At 41.2% G+C, this 23,010-nt stretch overlaps 1 protein-coding gene across 7 annotated transcripts; it reads right to left on the reverse strand.

Moving 5' to 3' along the window:
• Positions 1-779: 779 nt before the first annotated feature.
• On the reverse strand, positions 780-19,354 carry LBR (lamin B receptor). 7 transcript variants are annotated; one of them, XM_048937941.1, is made up of 15 exons: positions 19,016-19,354; positions 17,251-17,302; positions 13,058-13,237; positions 11,894-12,082; positions 10,884-10,967; positions 10,283-10,463; positions 9,596-9,792; positions 8,782-8,836; positions 7,191-7,385; positions 5,830-5,933; positions 5,333-5,458; positions 5,062-5,230; positions 4,498-4,578; positions 4,271-4,393; positions 780-3,180 (listed from the first exon to the last, which is right to left on the reverse strand). In XM_048937941.1, exons 3-15 carry the CDS (start codon positions 13,220-13,222, stop codon positions 3,020-3,022), a joined length of 1,830 nt encoding a protein of 609 aa, XP_048793898.1. In that variant the 5' UTR covers positions 13,223-13,237; positions 17,251-17,302; positions 19,016-19,354; the 3' UTR covers positions 780-3,019. The 7 variants fall into 7 exon arrangements, with proteins under 7 accessions (XP_048793898.1, XP_048793894.1, XP_048793895.1 ...); XM_048937937.1 differs by lacking the exon at positions 19,016-19,354 and having other exon boundaries at positions 17,251-18,285; XM_048937938.1 differs by lacking the exon at positions 19,016-19,354 and having other exon boundaries at positions 10,283-10,460; positions 17,251-18,245.
• Between the last annotated feature and the right edge of the window lie 3,656 nt (positions 19,355-23,010).

Consider the following 23,010-nt stretch of genomic DNA (forward strand, 5'->3'; position numbering starts at 1 on the left):
ATTCTAAGTAAGCGTTTGCATAACTTACAGTAAGTAACTTTCCACAGTCGAAACTATGACTGTTCCTTACTTATCTATCTCCCTTTATCCTGTTTCGTTCACATCAGTGCAACTTTTATTTCCTGGTGGTATCTTAAGCTCTATTAATTTTGCTTTTGTATTAACACAAGCTCTGTGTGTCCTGCAGGGCACTGCATTAGCCTTGCTTACTTTACAGGACTCCCAGAGAACCTACAAGTTAACAGCCAAGCTAGGAAGCAAGCAAGATAAAGTCACTGGGTCACAACATGAGTCTTTAATGAGGAGTATTTCAGCAGTTTCACCTGATGGCCAACTCAGCTCTACCGCACTCCCTCATTCCCTCTCCCCAAAGGAACACAGGGAGAAAATAGAAATAGAAGAAGGCTTAAGGGCTGAGATAACAGGATAGCTTACCATCATGGGCAAAACAGACTGACCAGGGGGAGATCACTGTACTTAACTGCCTTTTACTAACAGGTGAGGGCAAAGAGAAACTAAAAGTCAAATAAACACCCTTTCCCTACCCTCCTCCTTCCCTCCCATCTTCTGCACCCAAGAGGCATAGTGGAATGAGGAATGGGGGCTGCAATCTGTCCCTAATGCTTCACCTCTGCCTTTTTTCTATGACCTTGTAACACTCAGCCCACAACCACCAATGAGAAAGGAACCCTGGCAAACAGATGTCTTCACTTACTAAAATGAATCAATGTGAACTCTTATCAAACAACACCTTAAACTGGCAAAAAAAATGCACTACATAATTTTAAGCAAGAGCTTTATTTTAGCTTGTATGCTTGTTTGTATTAAAAACAGTTACTTCAAAATCAAATTCACATCAAATTCAGCATATAAACGAAACTGAAGTTATCAGTCAAGACCCATTTCTGAAAGGAAAAGGTCTGAATTGCGGTTTAACAATCTTGTGTGGGAAACAGATATAACTGGGATGGCAGTAGCAACTCAGAGCTTAAGGGCTGAGGAGTTAAACTGTCCCCAGCTTCAGTCCATTTTAAAACACCAGCTGCAGGCTGGAACAGTTGAATGACTGCTATTCCTACTAATCCGGTAAGCAATCATTAAAGAAAAAAAAGATTAAAAAAAGCCCAGTTTAATCTGCTGCTTCACACAAGTGAATGCTCTTCAGTATTGTTACAGGCACTGCTATTTGTTGCAGAAATCAGAATACTTGTCCTAACACGTGTTCCTTACAAGACCAAAATACAGATTTTTCAGAAGACACTCACAGTCAAGCTCAGCAAGCTACATTATATACACTTTACATGTACAATTGTCATTAAAAATGCATGTGTGCAAAATAGAGGGTTTTTAATTAATAACAAAAGCCCCATCACATGCTAGATTTCAATTACATCAGTATTTAAAAAGAACTGAACACAATGAACCAATTGCAACATTTTCATTTGTTAGTAATCTTCCTGCAAGCAACTGCAGACATACTTGCAATTCCCTCCCTGCTACATGTGACTCTAATAAGCCTTGGGGAGAAGTTGTGCTATGAACCTCACATAGGAAGTATGTGAAAAGTTAACCCTTGTGAAGATGGAAGTAAATGCTAGCTCTAGTTAGTTAATGCAAGGTTATTTCAGTAAAATATAAAATTACTCTACTTATGAAGCAAAATACTTCAGTGGCATCCGATTTACAGCCAGTTAGACAAAGAAAACAACTAATGCCTAGAACACATACATTAGTTAGAAATTCAAATATATACAAAAATATATTAGAACGTGGCTGAGTTGAACCACAGGCTCATGTAAAAAAAGTTGGTTTAAATAGCAGTAGCAAAAAAATAGCTATTATCTCTATCTGCAACAGTACAAAAGGCAAAACCTACATATGAGGTAGCAATGCCAAATTGAAAAAAAAAACACAAAAAACCCACTTTGGACAGAGGAGCACTTACCACATTTTCATAGCATATCTGTCAATACAAATATTTAAATGAACACTTCAATTGTTTTGAGAATTCATACATTAATTTACAAAAATCTTTATTAAATGAACATTTTTAAAAAATTACTGGAAATGGATTTAGTTAAAAATTTCTCCTTGTTCCTAAAAAAGCGCCTTTTCAAATCCAAACACTGTACAGCAAAAAACCTGGAAGCTTTATTATACACACTTGGGAAACGCTATGGTACATTAAGACATATTTTACAAAGATCAGAATAAGCCAACTGTGGTCATTTTATTCCTTTCTGTCAAATATGCACGCGTTGCACCTTTTGCTACTCCTGGGCTCACTGTTAAGATGCCAGATTAGAATTCACCGCTCCCACAGCTCTGCCTTTGTATCATCTACCTTCAGGGGTCTGAGCCCCTGCAGGGGGGCTGGGGCACTGCCAAAGCAGCTCAAGCCTCAGGGAGGTAGGATGGAGGGGATATTTGCACTCTCCTTCCCCTCCATCCATCCTCTGGCAGGACAGGTCAGCAGGGGCCATTCAGAGCCCTCCTGACCAAAAATGCCACTGCCCCGAGCCAGGGGCCACAGGGCGACACACACAGAGAGCTTGGGCCCTTCTGGGAGCTGAATCCTCCGCTCACAGCCCTGCTGCCCAGAGCCTCTGCTCTCTGCACTCAGCTCAGTCAGACATCTGAAGTTAGATGGTACAAGTAACACCAAAAAAATTCACTGGATGGAACTCCTGTGTTTATTGTATTAAGAAAATAATATACTTTACATCACAGTGCTTAATTAATGCAATAAAAAAAAATGTAAACTCAGAATTCTAGATAAAATTTAGCTTGAAAAATTAGGGCTCCAAGACTTTTTAAAATTCACAATTTTTTTTTCTTAAATTGAGGTCATAGAAAGTCAGTTCACATAACTCATAAGCATTTAGGATTACTTGCAAATACTTGTTGAAAAGCACTCCATCGTTTGGTCACATTTAATGTTTAAAGCCTAGATAACAAATCGACCAAGTGCAAAGGTGAGAGGTATATTTTAATTTGCAGATCAGGTATGTGGAGTGCTCTAGTAGATGTAAGGAAATATGCGGTATGGTACACGCTGACAATACCTTTCCCATGCCAAACCATATTTTTTCTTACAATGATGTTCATCACGAGCTTCTCGATGAACAAGCAAGCAGATGAAATAAATCACGTAGAAATACGGCAAAATGTGATTAAAACCTGTAAAATCAAGTGTGGAAAGTCAATTCTAATGCATGAACAATTATGAAAGTTTTCGCTGTTAACAACATGCAGTGACATGAATTTAAGGGACTGAAGCACCTTGTGCTCATAATAAAGCATCAAATATTCAACAGGACAGCACGCATATAACCGACATGTTTCTGTGTAAATGGGGACTCCCCAGATAAGCTTCACATTCAGTCTCAAACCCACTAACTTCACTCTGTGTATACAAGCCTGGCACACGTTGAAGCTGTTTGGCTACCAAAACCACAACAGTATTTAAGTCTCCAGAGCTCTGAGCTGCCCCACAAACTACACAGGGATTTCTGTTTTGGGTGTGGATGGTAACTGCCTCTGCTCAGAGTGCACTGCTTACCTGATCCCCTCCTGCTCCCACCATGCGGCTACCAAGAGAGGATTCAAGTTCCTCATTTTTATGCAGTAATCCTCTTCCAAGATACTGCCTACAAGTGTTTTTGCTAACCAGTATTGTCTACTTTCAATTTAAAATCCCGAATCCCTACACGTACACTTCAACAACTGGTCTCTGCTGATACTTAGGGCCTTAACTACTTGGTCAAAGACCCACTCTGCCACAATTCCCTACGGCCCATGGCCTGCAGAAGCCAAACTGTGCCCTGGGGTTGAGTAGCTCTGCCTCGGAACATCTGCCATGCTCACTAGTGTGCCTGTATTGAAAGGAAACTCCTTCAGGCAAGAGAGGAGCCGAAAGCCGTTTTTCTAACTTGCATGAGTTTTCCATCTTTATAGGAACATCCTTTGAAAACATTACAGCTCTGGCAGTAGCCTCAAAATGAAAAAGTAGGAAGAACTTGTTAGCAAACAAGTCCATTATTACTAAATGATAAAGTGTTAGAAATAAATATCAAGTTTATATTAAGACACAAAGGATCAGATTTAAGGGAAAACAGGTGTCACATCAACCTTGCAACTCAGAAATTTGCCATTAATTTAATTAAACCTTTTATCACCCCACTGACCACTTTACATTTCAAGTTAAGTCAGATGCCCAAATGTACATGTTCCATTTTAGATAGAATCTCCTTTCGGTTTAGGAACTTACCACAGGGTAGAGACCACGCAAGTGCCATGATGATATCACCAAGGTAATTGGGGTGACGAACAAACCCCCACCAACCTGTGACAAGAAGCCCTTTTCCAGTTGCAGTGGGTATCACTTTCAGATCTGTGAATGGAGCATTGCAGTCAATACAACAACAGAAATGTGCATGTCACGAGTCCAAAGAGACACTGTAAAGTGATTGAATGAATTACAAAGAATGCACTTACAGGACAACTTGGGATCTGCTGGATTCCTTCGGAAATTGTTTTTCTGAGAATTTGCACTACGGAATATGTAATACCCAATACCTGGAAAGAAATAGTATCTATTTTTATTTTCAGTATTTTCTACTGCTTTGTGTCCTTCAACAAAAGCTCTCACATGCTCCTTGTCACTCTTACTGCACTGAAATCAATTCTGTTTCTGAGGAAGTGACACTCTCCAGTTTCCAAAGCTCTAACAAGCTAGAGATGCTACTAGAGAACTGACACATCTGCTCTTGCATGTTAATGACTACCTTTTAAGACTTTGGAGAAGCTGCACTTTCGCATCTAACTTTCCATTTATAACTGACTTACAGTTTATTTATGTAGCACTGAGTTTGAAATCCAAGTGAAGTGATGTGGCACAGCTGACAGCTCTGCTAGCAGCCCAGTACTTTGAGGTGCCTGTTCTATTGACCCAGTGCATATTTCATGAACTGACTGACTCACTGCAAGTATACAACATTAAATGAACCAGACAATGATCTGAAGAGACTGACAGTAACAATAACATTTACTGTAACTTACAGTTCAGAATAGTAATTGCAGCTGCGACGGGCCAAGAAATTGCAATAGGGTGTCCAACTAAATAGAAGGCCTGCAGACTGTAGACAAATGGAACCCACACCAAATCTCCAAACGCCAGCATGAATCCAAACCCATCATGGATAATATCCATTGTGGTCAAAACAGCTTCCTAGAAATGAGGAAGGAATTAAGAATTTACAAAGCTTCATTAATTAAACAATTTAGTTAGAAGTAGTTTCAGGTTAAGACAGGGCTGAAGGCTATTTTGTACCTCATTCCAAAGAGCATCCACCACATACAGAAGCTGAAAGCTGTTCACGAGTATCATTGACAGCGATGGCATACTTTGATTATGTATCTTCATCTCAGCCAAGAGCATTGCCAAGTTTATGACAACCTAATTAAGAATAAATTAATTATAATTTTTCCTTAAACAAGTTTTTTTCCTATTATGCTAAAGAACATTTTAATAAGGATGGTTCTGAATGACATTTAAGACTTTTTAAAAGTCCTGTTTCATGAACAAGTTGAACTATATGAACTATATTTCCAAAGCTGTAGCATCAGCATATTCATACTCTCACAGGAGTTTTCATTCCTCACAACGCAAACAAGCTACCATGTAGGAATTGTCCTAAGGTGAACAAAAAATTATCCTTAAAAATTTATCAACACAAAACTCTATTTTCTTCTTCTGATTTTAAATACTTTTTGTATCCTCAGCACCACACAGAAGAAAATGTAAAGTAGCTCAGCTTATTGACTCACCCAGCCAATTAATCCTGGACGTAACTCACAGAAGTATTTGAGGTCAAAATTGCCAATACGAGGGTTTAATTCGTGTCCAGTAAAGAAGTCATAAACAAGGTATCCTGCAAGATGAGATACATTCCTTGTCAGTACTATTATTCCTTTCATCCATCACTACATCCCCTGCAAGGCACTTGCTACTCCCTATTGAAGTTCTCTCATTATAAAGGAAAAACCATTAAGCTTGGGGAAAGAAAAGATAAAGAAGAGTGAAAGAGAGTATATGCAAAATATGAAGCAAAACCTAAGTGGCTTGTATTTTAAGAGGTCCAAATATTTTAGTTATTAGTAGAAGGACCAAACACTGCACAAGTTACTGTAGTTTTATCTCTTTGACTTTGGTCCTTGTTTTCAGCCTTATCCAAAAGCTCTCATCATGGCTTTCATGAACATAATGATCTTACACTAATTCCACCTCTCCTCCTACTACTTTACTCTTCTCTGTGACTAAGAATTCCCTTAGCAATGGCACCATCAAAGGAGCTGGCCAAGAAGGAAATGCCTTGACTTGTAGATAGCCTGTGTTGGGTTAGCAACTAAAAAGCAGTGTGCAGAACAGCTGCAGAATGTTACTGTGCCACTTAAAGACTAGAACTGCTTTGCAATAAGAAAAAAGTAAAATTATATGATTTCCCTCCACACATATACATGCTGCACTGACAAAAGAACTAAGGGTATTTGAACACTTCACTCCAACATACTTAACGTTCTGTCTGTTAACTTCCTAAGTTACTCTATGATCCTTTTCTAAGCACACTGTTTAATGTTTAGTGCTGATTTCTTCTCAATATCCATTGTCCTACAAAGACATATGCATATAGCTGACAATTTCCAGACTTGCAGGTTGATGACTGAATCAAAACTGCCTTTTAAAAACTCTAACCAGATACACAAGTGTGTAGTAAAAGAAACCTTTTCAAAGCTACCTTTGAAATGCTGGTTTTGCTTTGTTTTATTTTATCTGGTCTTTCTTTTCCTCTTAAGTTAACTGCCTTTATCTCAACACTTGAGTTTTCTCCAATTTTCTCTCCCATCCTACTGGAGGAATACAACCCTGCTGGCTATGTGGCATTTAGCTGCCTACTGGGGTTTAACCTATGCAAGGTAACCCAAAGAGAATGTTAAGCATTTTTACACTACCTGTGTGCAAAGAAAAACTTGCTACTACTGTGTGCCACTCAACTTGCAACATTACTTTTACATTTGGAGAAAGTAACAGTCAAGATATTGTAACAACCTACCTTAAATCTAACCTAAATATAAACATGAAACTGTAGCAAACAGCCGTAAATAAATTATCCAAAATAATTATCGCTCACCAGAATTTCCTCCTGGTGCCAGGTCTTCCTCAGGTGCCTTCAAGGACCGAATATACAAATAAATGCTCAATACCATAGAAAAAGCTGCAGCTGACACTGCAAACTGTATGAAGTGATCATACAAATAATGAAGTTCGAACTGAAAATACAGTAGGGTTCCAATAGCTGCAGCAGTCAAAACAAAAGCATAAAACCCTAAAGGATACAGAAGAAAAACATATTAGCTAAAACAGAAATATCATTCTTAGAACCTACCCCATCCAGCTTACCCACACTTTCACTTCAAGGGTGGGAAGATTTAGGTTTGATATCATGGGGAAGTTCTTTACCAAGAGAGTAGTGAGGTGCTGGAACAGGCTGCCCACAGAGGTTATGGATGCCTCACATCCCTGGAGGTGTTTGAGGCCAGGTTGGATGGGGCGCTAGGCAGCTGGTCTAGTATGGGATATGGGCAGGGAGGTTGGAGTTTGATGATCCTCAAGGTCCCTTCCAACCCAAGCCATTCTATGATCCTGTATTTCTATACTTTGTTCCATATCCCATGCTCTTGACTTCAAATTTCTGGGGCAGCACAGTGTACCTTAGGTATTCCATCTGTGTTCTGACATTTCTTTTGCTCCTTTTCAAAAAAATTAAACAGCAGAATGCTCTGAGCAGTCCTTCACTTTTACAACATAGATTCCATTTCAAATCCTACTCTAACAATGGATAGTACCACTACTACTGGATAATGGCAGAAGGTCAGAAGTCCTCTGTGTTGCAGCTCAGGGAACATATTTCCTACTACCGGTATATATTTATCCTCATATTAACTTATGTCTTGATACAGCTATCAGTAATTAAAGCATTAAAATAATTGTCAAGTCAAAATCTGAGCACAAAAGTTTTGTACTTTGAGAATACAAAACCACGGGCAGTAGAGTGATGCACAAAAAAAAAAAAGGAGGCAGCTGCATACAGATATTCCACATGTGCTTCCTCTGAGCACTTTTACAGAACTGCAGACTCGGTGAAGATGGCAGGGATTTCTAGAGGACAACTTGTGCAGCCCACCTGCTCAGCACAGCACCAAGATCAGGTTGCCCAGGACCACAGCCAGACAGATAACTTTTGAACATCTCAAGATGAAAATTCCTCCACCTCTCTGGCAACTACTGTCAGAGCTTAGTCATTCTCACAGTTAAGAGGTGTTTCCTAACGTTCAAACAAAATGTCCTGTCTTTCAGTGCCCTCTGTGTGTTGCCCTGTCACTAGTCAGCTTTCTTTTCTCAAAGATGTTTTCAAAGTTGCTTTGTGAATTGGCTTTTGAAGAAGCAAGAAAACAGCTTTCTGGAACCATCCAAACCACATGGCTTCTTTCCTTCCTTTACCAAAAACTGAAAAATAAATGCAGGACTATGCCACTACTACAGATGCAAGTCAAAGAACAGAAGTTTTCAGGCAGCATAAATATGATCCACTGCTTCTGCAGATACCTAGTCTAACCACAGAGCTCATCCTTCTTCATTTATTATCTTTAATTTGTGGTTCTGAGAACCACAAATGTGGTAGGTGTGCTGAACTTCTGAATGAGCAATTGCAACACACTTACCATTGATCCGGTACTGCAGCTTCCTTCCATTTGAAAGAGGCAGGCCTTCCACCACCTAGGGAGGAGAAAGTACTACAGTTGCAATGAAATACAATCTAAGAGCACTGGAAGGGAAGAAAACTCTGGGATGTCTCCAGCACAAAGACATTCAACCAAGTTAACCAGCTGGATGCACTGAAATCTGAAGACCATACTTGGTTCTCAAAAGCACATCTTGGATATCAAAAGGAAAAGGGTAACAGTTTAAAATAAAAAAACAATTTCTCCTAACCAGCATTAAGGAAACAGAAGCTTCGCTAATGTTAAAAGTGTAAGAATAGAACAGTTTGATTGGCTAAATTTATTATTCTTTCAGCACCTGGCACTATCCTTCAAGTCACAAAAAGAGAATAATAGGCCATTTTTCCTGATCAGTACAGCTAGAATAAAGAGCAGCAACTCCCCAGAAATGAAAGTTGCATTGGAAAGCAAGGAACATTTTTTCTACCGTTATCAGTAGAACACTGAGTATCAAGGAGTCTTCAGGTTTAGAAGTCAGATATCTGAAATTCTTCTAGATTTCTATTAAGCAGATGCTATCCATACTTTGATTTGAACTCCTATACTCTGTTTTCTGCCTTTTCCACTGTAGGTCTATGAAATGCACTGCCATTAAATTCTTAACAAATTCTGTTATTTTAAGCTCACAACAATCAGCAATAACCAAAGCAATTAATCTATTTTCATCATCACAGCACTAAAAACATAGCCCACCTTTCAGTCTGACCCACAAATTAATGATCCACAAAGACCCAATTGCTACTAACCAGCTTACCTTTCCTATTGGCAATAAGTAAAACAGAGCTTGAAAGAAAAACCACAGAAGAAAGACGCCAAACACTTTAGTTTCCCAAAGACTTTCGAGTGTTGGGAGAGGAGGAGGGAAGTTCATAAGGCTGGGGTCATCCTGTTTGCACATTAACAGTAAGTACAACACAGTAGCAGGCAGGAGAAATATCAGCATGAAGGTCCCTGTAAAAAGACATGACGCAATATTAGAAGACAAACATGGAAAATAAAACACTCATTTCATTACCAACAACAAATCTGGATCAGTAGGAAGTAAGAGATCATTATCTATCCCTGCAGCAAAACAGCAGCAGTCTCACAGTCACATCATAGGATACAGAGACGTCTCACTCCTACAGAGGGGAATGAAGCAAACTGAAGGATTGAATCAAACACATCCCTTTAAAACTGCCCAAAAAACTGTATAAAGAATACTTCAGTTTTGAGTTGGAAGCACCTAGCTCTTGAAAACATAAGTTTTGCTAGTTATTTCCAACTAAAATTTAAGCAACATTTAAATCCCACTGTGCAAGACCTCCACTGCATTGCAGAGGAGAACCATAGGCAATTTTCCTTTGACTTCTGCCAGCACCATCACAGGCTACTCTAAGTACCAACATGGTTCTGGAGTCTGCAAGTAGGATCCACAAACAGGAAGAATATTCACACATACCAAATCTTCCACCAAATTCAAGCTCTTTTGTTTTTGATGATGGTTTCTCCATAGTTTTTATTGTCTCAAAGATCTTCTTCTCTGCATAGATCTCTTCTTTTTTCTTTTCTTCTCTCCTTGAACGCAAGCTGTACTGATCGAGCACTCGCTCCATTTCCACATCTGGTTTCAATTTTTGCTGCTAAAAAAAAAAAGCATTTAGAAAAAAAATACAAAATCCTAGCAATTTTAACTTATTTTGGAATTATTCATATTCAAAAATAAAAATGAACAACAATATGTGTTCTACTTCTACACAGCTCTTAAACTTATACATTTCAATGAAGGCTCTCCAAAAACCAGTAGAACACAAGTAACAAGTGGAGGTCTGATGAGAAAACAAGCGAGAAAAATCCATGTCATGCAACTCTCATCAGTTCTCTACCTTCCAACAGCTTCCTCTTCCCTGAACTCAAGTCAGCTGAACAGTAAATGTATTTTCTACGTTGCATTCTAATTTCTCCTTGATTACTGTGTTGCCTGTTCCTACTGATTTCTGAGAAAGCTAAGGTAGAACACAACACAAAACTAAGACATACAACAATATTTTCTGTTGTCATACCTCCAAGAGTTTGCTGGATGTGTCATTTCTTTCCGTACTGTCAGGTTCACCATTGTACCTTCTGGTGTTGTTCTCACTTGGTTTCTGGTTAAAAGAGACACAGTTTTATCTTTCTGAGAATACTGCCTCCGTTCAGTGTGAGTATAAAATGAATAACTAAAAACACTAACTGATCTATTCCTACTGCAGCTGTTCTGACCTTCTCTGCATGAAAACAAGTGCGTTCAAAACCCTAAGTATATTTCTGCTCAAAAAGAAGGGTGGAAAACCTATTCAAAATGGGGAAAAAACCCTTTTTTCTTAAATTTAACAGTGAAATTAAGAGGTAACATGGAAACTATTCTGTTTTTAACTCATCAGTAGGAAGTGCCAAGTACAAAGTACACACATATTTAGTAATTCTACTTGTGAAAGCAGAGGAAATTTCAGTGTTCTATATATGACACTCTCTGCAGGACTGTGAAAGTTTGGTTTTCTAAGAAATAAATTTTCTTCAAAAAAAAACAATCAAAAAAACCCCACACCCAACAGATGGATCCCACTCCTCATCTAACAGCCAAGAGAACAGCATAAAAAATACATTAACCTTTTTGTCCAAAGTTAAGTGCAACTGCTGGCTACAAACTACTTAAAATGAGTATATGGTCCCCAGGCTATTGGTCATGCAGCTAAAAGCAGTTCACTGCAAAACAGAAACCACAGTACTTTCACAGTGCCAAAGGATGCTTTCCGTAGAAGTAATTTACTAAACTAAGCCCAAGTATTTAATCTGAGAACTTCACAGCATCGCCACATTCAAACAGAACACAAAATACATTTCAATAATCTCCTCTCAACCTGGCAAGCTACAAAGCCTATTTCCTAAGGAGTAAGGCATTTCTGTGATGCCTTTCTTGCAGCTAATTACGCTGCTCAGGGAATACGAAGTACACCTGGCTCTTCCAATAACAATCCCAGTATGCATTAAAAAAACAACAAAAAGATGCAACCAAGAACAAGCAAAGCAATACCGGTAGAGCTAAAGTGGTTTCCTGAATTATTTTCTTTTTGTCATCTTTATGCTCTCTGCTATGGGAAGAGGAGCGACGTCTGCCTTTTGCTGGCCGACCAGGAGATCTGGATCGAGACCTGCTTCTACTTCTTCTGGAAGGAGAACTCGAAGAAGACTGGCTTTTCCTTTGCTTGAATGACGATTGTGACTAACAGACAGAGGAGAAAAAAACAATATCTTACCTTCAACATCCAAAACAGCTTTAGAAAATTTGTGGTTTCTTGGGACAATGTCTCCGGCACACAGTTTCACACAACTGCCTCCTATTTCTTTACTGATGCTGTACGAAATTGGTTAACAAACACCCAAATAATCCTGCCCCAAGTTCAACTGAAGACAATTCCTGCCAAAGCTACAGAAATCAGGAAGCTACCAATGTGAGCACCGAGCTCATAAGCCTAACATCCTCTTAAGCATAAGGCTTAAAAGAAAGCCTACCATTTCATTTAGTTGGCTTTATCTGTACATCTGACATGTCAAGGTGCAATGAGGCAGTATAGCTCATATCAACATTAAAAAAAAAAAAAAAAAAAAAAAAAGAGCTAAATTGTTAAATTAGATGTGAAAACTGGCATCACAAAACTTCCCTAGAAGCATACGCATTAATTTCTCTGTGAAGTCTGCAATCCTAACCTTCCCCTTCGAAATTTACACAACGCGACTTTTATAAGCTGACCTGTGAGCACAAAGTAAACAAGGGAGACAGAAAGCAATGAAATGTCTGTAGTTCAAGGTAGGAACATTTTGTCCCAAAAGAAAAAGCCAGTCATGTACATCGCTGCCAAAAAGGTAAAACATAGTTCCTATTAATTAATACCAAGCCTCCAATTACCAGCTTTATACGCTACTCAAAACCAATTGTTTTTTATAAACAATCAGAACTTCTGAAAGACAGCACTTCTTTTCCCCCTAATCATATCACTGCTTTTTCAACCTAAAGAACACAATGGGGCCTCTTTATAAATACAGTCAGCATGCTAAATGTCTTATGAGATGTCACACAGGAAAAAGCTATCATTTAGCACCAACCTTTGAAGACAGCTAATGATACCCATTTGTAAGATGCATTCTTACCCATGATTTTCTGTTAGAAATACTGCTATTCACACGGAGGCATACTCACCCTTATATCGCTTTCCTTCAAAGCAAGTTCGGTACCATCTTTGTACTTCACAGTATAAAGATGAGAAGCATCATCATAACTAGTCACTTGCACTTCATAGTACAGGACACTTCCTGGCCAACGACCCATCACCACCTCACCATCAGCATACTTCCGGCTTGGCATTTTCCAAAACAATACCTAGAAAATAAATTAAATATCACAGTTAAACATGAGGCTTAGATCCTGGAATTTTACCCTAGTGGGCAACAGAAGATTTACTGGATATTTGTAGAATATGCTTTAAGTGACCACCACCCTTGACCCAGGACACTGAGGCACCGAGGAAGTCACAACTGCAACTTAATGTTATGCTTTTAAATGTAAAGCCCTGCACAGCACTTTGACAAGAGCCAGATATTAAGCCACTGCCATCTGAAAACAGGTAACCATAGTAAAAGATATTCACACCACCTCTAGTTTTGACTCAGATCTCAATATACAGAGTGAGGGTATTTTAAAAGTCTGTGGTAAAATGCACATAAACTTACATGCACATACACTTGTATGATGAACATTGGAACTTGGAATGGGAAAAATCAGCAAGTTTTGTTTCAAAGCATTTTAACTTGTTTGCTATAAATGTGAAGCCACACAAAAGGAGACTGAAACAAATATTTAACTAGCTGTTTATACATTACACATTAACTAACCTGCAGCAAAAAATGAGGATCTTTGGCAAAAAGAGAAAAACTACTGTTAATATGCATTCAGACCACCTAGCACAGTAAGGGACAGAGCCAAACCAGGCTGCTCCATCAGCTTTAACTGGCATTTCCTAAGGCTGCTGCTGCTACATTTTACATATGTAGTTCTTCAAGACAGAAGGAAGAAAACAAAAACCTCAACAAAATTGCCCTGAGTGGATATTATTGCTAGTGTTACATCCTGCTTCACAACAGAAGGACCTGGTCATCACCTTTGCTGTATAACATTTGAAGGAGTGAAAAGACTAAGCTTAATCATTTAATTTCACTGACACTTGCTAATTAGGAAAATGACCACCTACACAATCTAAAGAGTTCTCCACTATGCCTTTAGGCACACACTCTTCCAGCTCATCCATCTTTTACCTACGTTTTCCTGTCCCAGTTTCTTGTTACTTTCTGATTCCTTATAGATTTCAACTCATTCAAGTCTTTGTCCTCCTAGTTTAACCCCCTCAAATCCACACTCCGTGTGTGATTTCATGAAATACCACATCCATATTTTCATCCTAAATTCTTCATTCTGTCCTTGCCCCCCTTTAATTCCCTAGGGGTATTCTACCTGTTCTGCCCTTCCTCACTGAACTACTTCCAGTTCCTCCTCACAACCTTTGGGCTCCAGGTCTGATCCCAGTGCCACATCATCTCCTTGTTTGGTTTGATCACCCTGAAGTCAGCTCGATCAGAGATCCATGCCAACTGCTGCTCATCCCCCAGACTCTCTCAGCTCCAGCTTCCTCCTCCTCTTCCAAACACAAAGCTCTAGACCTGTATACCAAGCCCAGCCACAGCTTTGACCAGATGTCCTAACCTGACCTATGCCTTCTTTGCTTCTGTAGCTCCTATTGCTTCTGTAGCAGCCTATTGTTTCTTCTTTCCATCATGAACACCTCAGGAATCATCTGTAAACTCAGGAGTCTGACCAGGACTCAGCTATACCAGATGCTAGAGCAAAGCTATAAAGAATGGAACCCTTGGTGTTTAACTCCTTTTTAAAAAAGACAAACACATTTTCACTGTGTTTTGATCAAGGACATGCAATTACTCTTCAAGATAGGATGACCTTCACCTCCTCCAGCCTTGCTCTCCAATGGTGCAGAACCTACAAAACGTGGCTGAAGGAGATGAAACTGATGAATTGTTACGTTATTCAGCCTGAGGTAGACGTCAGTGATATGGTCTAATAGGCACATAAAAATACTATTTTGTGATTTGAAAGCACTTAAGAGTATTAGTAATGGGAAGATCTTGTTTTTCCATTTTTCCTTTAATAATAAAACTTCACAACAAGTCTTAAACACTGAACAAAATGTGTTACAAGTTATCCTGACAAAAAACGACCACCTTCTTCTATGCTGGTGTACCACAGTGAGGGAGATTTGCAATCCTCATTCCATATATCCCACTTCAAAAAACCTACACATTTTAAAGGCAGCCTTCATCTGTTCAGGTAGCAGAAATCACTGGCAGCGTAAAAAAAAAACCACAACAGGATGACTTAAAAATAATACCACAAAATAAATAAATACATTCATAAAAATGAAAGTCAGGCATCTTAGAAGTTACATCTTTAATCATCATTCCTTCAAGCTCAACACACATTCCTGCTAATTTTCAGTGTGGGTATCAGTCTACCATTCATTGCAGTCCTATGCAAACTGTTTAACTCAAAAAGGTTTCAAAATACATCTTTGTTTTACCTCAAAGTGCAATTATTTCATACAAGGAACGCTGCACTGTACAGACACACAGGTGCAAGTATCCTCAGTTACTCTTGATATGAAATTTGTGGTATTCTGGAGTTACGTATTTCTTTAAGGAACTTGAGATTTAAGGAAATGTCTGAAAAGAATCCTGTCTCCTATGCCAAGCTGGAGACAGTTCACAAAGAACTCCCATGAATCTTCACAGAATCACAGAATGGCCAGGGTTGAAAGTGACTCACGGATCATGAATCTCCAACCCCCCTGCAACATGCAGGGCCACCAACCTCCCCATTTAATACTAGACCAGGCTGCCCAGGGCCCCATCCAACCTGGCCTTGAACATCTCCAGGGACGGGGCATCCACAACCTCTTTGGGCAGCCTGTTCCAGCACCTCACCACTCTCTGTAAAGAACTGAATCTTAAGGTTGTCGAGAGGAAAACGCTGACTCAATTGCAAACTAAGCAATCAGAAAAATGCTGCAGTCAAAGCCATCATACAAACACCTCACATCCCCTTTGGAACGGAGCCACAAGAGCCACTGAGTCCAACTCCGGGCTCCACACAGCACCACCCAAACCCTAAGTCTGAGAGTGCTGCTCCTCGAACTCACTCCAGGGCAGTGCCCACCGCTCAGGGCGGCCGTACCATTTCTGCTCCTCCTTAGTGATGCTCTTACTAGCTATCAGGAAAGACATCGCACTCAAAAATAATAAACGAGAAAGTGCGTACTAAGTGCTAAGACAAAAGCAAAACCACAAAGGTAACGAATCGCTTCCCTTCAGGCAACGTTTCACCGGAAAGAGCGAGACCTCACGGCGGGCTGTTGACAGGAAGGGAGGCGCTGGAGGGGCGGGCGGGCCGCACGCTCCTCCCTCCCACTCTCCGGGCCCGGGCCTGGCGCGGGGCCCCCGCCGCAGGAGAAGGGAGGGGCTGCGGCGGGCCCGGCGGAGGCGGGCCGCACCTCCAAGGCGGCTCAGCCCCGGGGCAGCCGGGCGTTCCGGCGGTTCGAACGAAGCGAGGAGCGCAGGCCCCGGGCCCAGATCGCGCGCGCGCAACCGCCCGCCCGCCCCCCCGCTGCCCTCCTTAGTAGGGCCTTCGCGAGGCCGCGGCCCGCCGGCGGCGATTGGCCGGAGCGCTCCTTGCCGGGCAGGCCGCGGAGGGGGTGTGTCCCGCTCGGCGCCGGCCCCGGGGCCGCCGATCCCTTACCTGGCGCCCGCCCCCACCGGGCCTGGCAGGAGACGCCTCCGCGGTGCGGCGGGTCCCGGCCCTCAGCTCGGAGCTCCTCAGCCGCGGGAACGACCGCCCTGAGCGACGGTTAGGGCCGCGCGACGGTCCGGCCTCCCGGGCCCGCCCCTTCCCGGCGCTGATTGGCCGAGAGGGGCCGTTTGAATCGCTGCCGGCCCCGCGCCATTGGCTGCCGGACGATGGCGCGGTCCTCGCTCCCGGCGCCGTGCCGCTGACGGGAAGCCCGCCCCCTTACGGCGGCCGATAACGGGCAGGAAGAGCGGGGGATTCGGGGCCGCGGCCGCCATGGCTGCGCGGGGCGCGCCTCAGCCCGCCTCCTGCGCGCGGAGCCCGGGGCCGTCCGTAAACGAGGAGGACCTGTGCGGGGGGAGCGCCCCGCCGAGGCGGGGATAGTGGGAGTTTAGCTGTGAAATAACCGCCCCGTGCCCAGCGCTGGGATGTCGGGAAAGTAGCCCGGCCTTAATGATGAACTGCCTGCGCGTTTATTTCCGTACCGACTTTAAAGGCCCTCCATGGCGTCTGTGTTGTGACGCAGGCTGACAAGACCTGCAAAAAAAAAAAAAAGGCATCTAAGCGAGGTTAAAGTCTCAGTAAAAGCAGAGCCGGGTTGAAGTACAGAGCACAGTAAGTGCAGTCCGAATGAATTTGTCCTGCAGCTGTGCAAAGGCATCAGCTTCTATCAGGCAGATATTCAAGTTTGTTACAGGAAAGAACGCAACTGAAGCTTCATTTCTGGCTGCAAATAATGAATGGTTTTGGCTCCAGCTAACTTTCTGTTGGTTTATTATTGCACAGTTTACAATTAGAATGTTAAAAACTGTTTTCAGTACACATCTTAATTAGAGCAGCTAACACTTGAAACGAGTCTGCTTTATTCTGTTGGCAGAGACCTGCAATTAATATGCTTAAATATGAAGGTTTTCAGCAGAGATCTCATTTGGAGAACAACCATTCTCTCTGAGTAGTGGTCTTCTTTTGGAATTGTTTATTGAGCCTGGATGAGAGAGCTCTTGGGCTGTTAAGAACTGTTTATTATCAACAGGTTTGCTGGCAGGGTTGAAATATGGATATATGGATTGAACCATCTCAGATCAGCTGTTAAGTGGAACAAATATGAAACCAGTTGGACCATCATCATCAAAATACCACCTCTGCACTGCTACAAGATAAGTTTTCTGTGTCTCTACAAAGAACTCAGAAGCAGAGAAGCCCATCTACACAAAGCGTCTTGATCTCACAACATAAAACAGACTAAAGGGTTCTCCAGCTTTTCATCTTAACAATAAACATGAAGCACTGCAGTATCACATCTACCTGAAAACACCAAGACAACTCCGTTCCCTTCAGATTTTATTCCTTCAAAATTCCAACTTTTTAATTTCACTAAGAGTTATAGGAGGGATCTGAGAGGTTGTTGCTGGAGAATGTCCCATGGAGGGCATTTGCCACCTTATCTTCTCCTGAGTGTCATCCCTAAAATGCTCCACGCCTGGAGGTGGGAAGAGGAATGAGGAGTCTGAGATTATTTGCAGGAGTAAATTAACTGTGACTATCAACTATGAGGGCCTCCATATTCTGTGCTTACTCACATGATTTTACTTATGTATGTAGTCCTGGGAAGTTGAGATACACCAGCTGGTTTTGGTCAAACAGGGGAGACCTCTGTCCAGATAATGATTCCAAGACTGGAATTCAGTGTCTCAGCTGTTGTATTTTCTTTAATTCAGTAATTTAATCTATCAAAAGATTTAAGTCTGGAGATATTAACAGATGTTACAAGACTCACAACTCCAAATTGGTGACTGTTTGAATCCCCTGAATTACTAACCAGGTTATTGCTGACTGTAATATTATTAATTATTGATATTACTGCATGTGTTGGTAATCAAGCTTAATACCTCTGGGCTCCTAAATGTATCTATTCTAAATGCTGTATGAAAACTCAGGTCCCACAGTAGGGGCCTCAAGTTAATCAAGTCTGTGGAACTAAATTCAGGTAGTATCCAAACCTGTCTGCTTTATTTAATGATCTGTAAACACTTCCTGAAACAAAGTTTTGCTACAAATCCTTTGACCTTTATTTTCCATTGCTACATAACAGTGTTTACATATACAATGCCTATCTTGCTTTTTTTCATCTTGTACACGCAAAAAAAGTGTGTGGCTTACAAAATAAATCCTACTCCTGAGCATGCTTATCCAAATTCAAAGAGTAGAGAATTAACAAAACTTGTAAAATACAGGTTCTAAAATACAGACCTTCTATCTTGTTGCCAGCCTAAGCAGGTTGAGAAACATTGCGATAAATGCCTTCAGCAGAGGCTTCACAAGTGGGTGGGGTAATTTGCCTCTGTTTCCTCTCTTGATTCGCTCTTTGCTTCTGTGGAGGAAAACACTCATAACGCTCGTTGTATTATTAAAAAACCCACCTTACTATAAAAACATGCATTTATAGAAAAATATGTATAGAAAAAACACTATATACATAAATGTTTATATTCATATATATACATACACACCATATATATATGTGCATATATTATACAGAGCATAGAAATCATATTCTTGCTATGTTTTTTCTCTTTCTCCAGCAGTGTATATGACCAAAGCATCCCAGCTTGCTTTGTGAGAAGATTTCTGCTGTTTGCAGAAGAAGAAGAAATGTCCCCGATGGCTGCTGCCTTCACAACATACATCTGAAAGCTGAACATGTGCACCATATGATTTGGAAAAATAAAAATAAATAAAAAAGAAAGGCTCTGTTCTGTGCATTGCCAAATAAGTAAACATCTCTGCACCTCAAACTGCTGTTGAAAGACTATGGTTTATCCATCTTCTTAAAGCTTTTGTGAAAATTAAGGGGTTTGTTTTGATCAGGTTTTGGTGACTGTGGAAGAAGTTTCTCATTAAATATTACCTTATAGTACATCAAATTTGAACTTAAAGCCATGCAGAGGAAGTGCACACTAACAAACAGCACAGATGGAAATAAATTAAGCGGAGCATTTGCATTCTGGGAAGTTTTGCAAAGCGTTTATCTTCAGAAACAGCTTTTAAAACATGTTCAAAACTATCTACAATGCTGTGCTCAGCAGTGAGGAGAGGGATACAGATACATGCATGCCAACAGCAGTTCTCTAAAGAGAAGCAGAAAAAAAGCATATTGAAACTTTGATCTCACAAACTTCCTTTCTGTATTGTCAGTGAATTTATAAATAAGGTTCATTATTGAAGGGAAGTTGATGCAATTCTCAAAGCTGTAAGAGTTTTGGCTACTGTGCTTTCTGTTGGGCTGCTTACCTTCCCATTTTCACAGCATGACTGTTAAATTACTCCAGCAGTAAGCCCTTGAAACTGTCCATTTCTGAAGGACTGCAGAAAACACATACTACAGTATTTTCCAGTATTTGTAAGGCACATCAGAGTTGAGTGCATTGAAGAGTTGTAAATGTTTAAGCAGAATGTGGTTTTAATTCTAGAATAAGGTAGAAAACTTAGTTACTTAAAAATATTCTTTAGTACACTCTTGGGTTCCAAGACTCGCAAGCAGAGTCACAGAAGACTTCTGGCATTTTAATCCACACCCCCTAGTTTTCAGTAAGGCATCACAGAGCAGAAAGCAATTAGGATGTGAATTGATGGCCTCGAGCTGCACCAAGGCAGGTCCTGGTTGGATATTAGGGAACGTTTCTTCTCAGAAAGAGCGGTGACACAGTGGCACAGGGTGCCCAGGGAGGTGGTGGAGGCACCGTCCATGGAGGTGCTCAATAACTGCGGATGTGGCACTGAGAAACATGGTTTTATGGGCATAGGTTGACAGTTGGACTCAGCAATCCTAGGGGTCTTTTCCAGCCTTAATTATTCTACGACTTCAGTAGATGCTGTAGCGACAGAAGTGACTTTCCTCTGGTTCTTGTGGGACAACCTGCATTGGAGGAAAGGAGAAATTTGGCCTTGGTCCCCAGTTATAGACCTTAACCATGTTACATCCCCAGAACATTAAGGCCATGCTAGTACCAAGCTAACAAGTAGTGTGACAGTCTGCAAAGCTGCTTGTGCTGAGCCATGCAGGGCTTCAGATCAAGTCAGGCCAGGCAACAGAGACACTACACCCAATTACGGTTTTCAAAGTAATGTAAAAAATAGGTTTTTATGTTTTTAACAGAATTTAAAGAGAGAAAGCATTCTACTTCTGAAGAGAAATACTGGAGCAGAATATCTGACCACAGCCACGAAACAACTGGTTCTATTAAACATGGTGCTGATATTCAGTCTCTTTTCTGTGGTGCTCCTACTTTCCTCATGCCTCTCATCATCTTATTCTAGTAAAACAACCAAACAAAACCCAATCACTGTAACATGGAGGCCAAGCCAGAGACAATGAGCAAAGAAGTCAGCCTGGCGTATCTCATAGAAGGTGAGCTCACACACCTTGGCTTTATGAGCTGTTATTGCTGCATATCTGTTCTCAATTAAATTTACTTCTTTGATTTAAACCTGTTCAACTAGTCCTGTGTGTTACTTCTTAAAATACAGTAATTTAATCTTAATTAACTTTAAACTTCAACAGCTATGTTTCTACTAACATGTTAGCACATATACATGTACATAGGTTTTCCACTCTGTATTTAATCAAGATGAAGTGTTTAAAGAGAAATGCTGGCAAGAAGCAAACAGAAGAAAACATGTGGGATATTCATTCAAACGTGGCCACCCAAACTGTAAACCCCACATATGACATCTGGGCTCAGTTCACATTGTTCTGGTGTCTGCCACTGAAACTGCCCTGACCAGCTGGACAAAAACTGTTTCTAAAATCCAAGCTAACATAGCACACATAGCATCACGCAGCTGTAAGAAGTTATATTTAATAAATATTAGAGCAGAGCTCAGTGCATGTAGGTCATCCTTCCCATACTCTTTTCAGTGCTTGACTTCTAAGATCGTTATAAAAATAACCACAGAAAGTTAGTTTCATTAGGAACAATTTCAGTAAATGAATCAGAACTTCAGGGCTTGCCTACCCCTCCCTTGTTCTCATAAATCTTTCTTACTTTCCTTCCTTACCCTTTAAAGACTATATCTGTTCTACTGCCATCACTTTCTATGGGGACATTTATAACACAGAATTTGGATTTCTCAGTTCTGGCTAAGTGAGTGTTGAGCAGATAACCCCTGGGACAGAAGTGATGAAATAACATGATAAATTTCAGTGAAACTTGGAAACAAGTAAGAGCTGATGATACTTGCAGATTCCACAGTCTTCTCTTTTTTCCTGTTTATTTTTCTCTCTCTCCCTCCCTGTTCCTCCCCAGTTCTCCCAGTTGCAAGGCAAGCTGAGCCAAGCCCAAAATACGACCTACAGAGGCAGAGCTACTGTCACACTTCTCTTTTAAACAAAGAAGAAAGGGTAGTTAGGCTGCTCTCCAGCCCAAGCTATTCTAAACAGCAAATTCATAATTAGCTCTGCCATTTGGTAGACTGCTACGTTTCAGACTTCTTCTTTATGCTAAACATTAAAAGCAGAACCCTGACTGTTAGTGCCGCAGCCACTTGTACCCACCATGGTTGGATATGTAATGTTCGTGTTCCCAAGAGCAGCCCCAGGCAGTACCAAGCCCTCCAGTAGAAGATTTCTGTTACTATCTAAACCCACGCAATGCTTATTTCTTCTGGGCTGCTTAACCACATACACACAAAGGGAAACTACACCTTGTTCTCAAAGATAGCACTGTGCAGACATCAGCACACTGGCTCGGTGTCCTGGGGGTGGTTCTGCTCACTGATACTTCCCCCCAGCCCACACTGAACTGTGCAGTCTCAGGGAGCTTTGATGAGGAAACGCAGAGGCAAAACCAAACAAATAAACAACAACAACTAACACTTTCTCTGTGTGAAATCCAGACTCCTCCCCAGCCTTAGTGGTGGAGCACAGGCAGGGGCGAGCCAGCATTTTGCTGGTCACAGAGAGTGCAAACCTGACCCGAAGGCATCCTCCTCTGCATGCACACAAAGCTGCTTCCTGCTCGGACATGCTTTGCATTGTTGCCAGCAGTCAGTATGACTCCATCTAGTTTTCTTTCCCTTCAGAATGGCTCTTGTAAGCTGTCCTGAACAAACGTTGCCCATCCAGCACCTGCCTGGACTGGAGGACCCAAGACCTCAGCAGGGCACCTGATTACCTTCCTTCTATCCTCCTTTTCCATCAGCCATTTACAAAAGCATTACCTGGACGCTTCTCCCCAAGTTATTGG

The sequence above is a fragment of the Lagopus muta genome, chromosome 2 (assembly GCF_023343835.1).
Source record: "Lagopus muta isolate bLagMut1 chromosome 2, bLagMut1 primary, whole genome shotgun sequence".
Lineage (NCBI taxonomy): Eukaryota > Metazoa > Chordata > Aves > Galliformes > Phasianidae > Lagopus > Lagopus muta.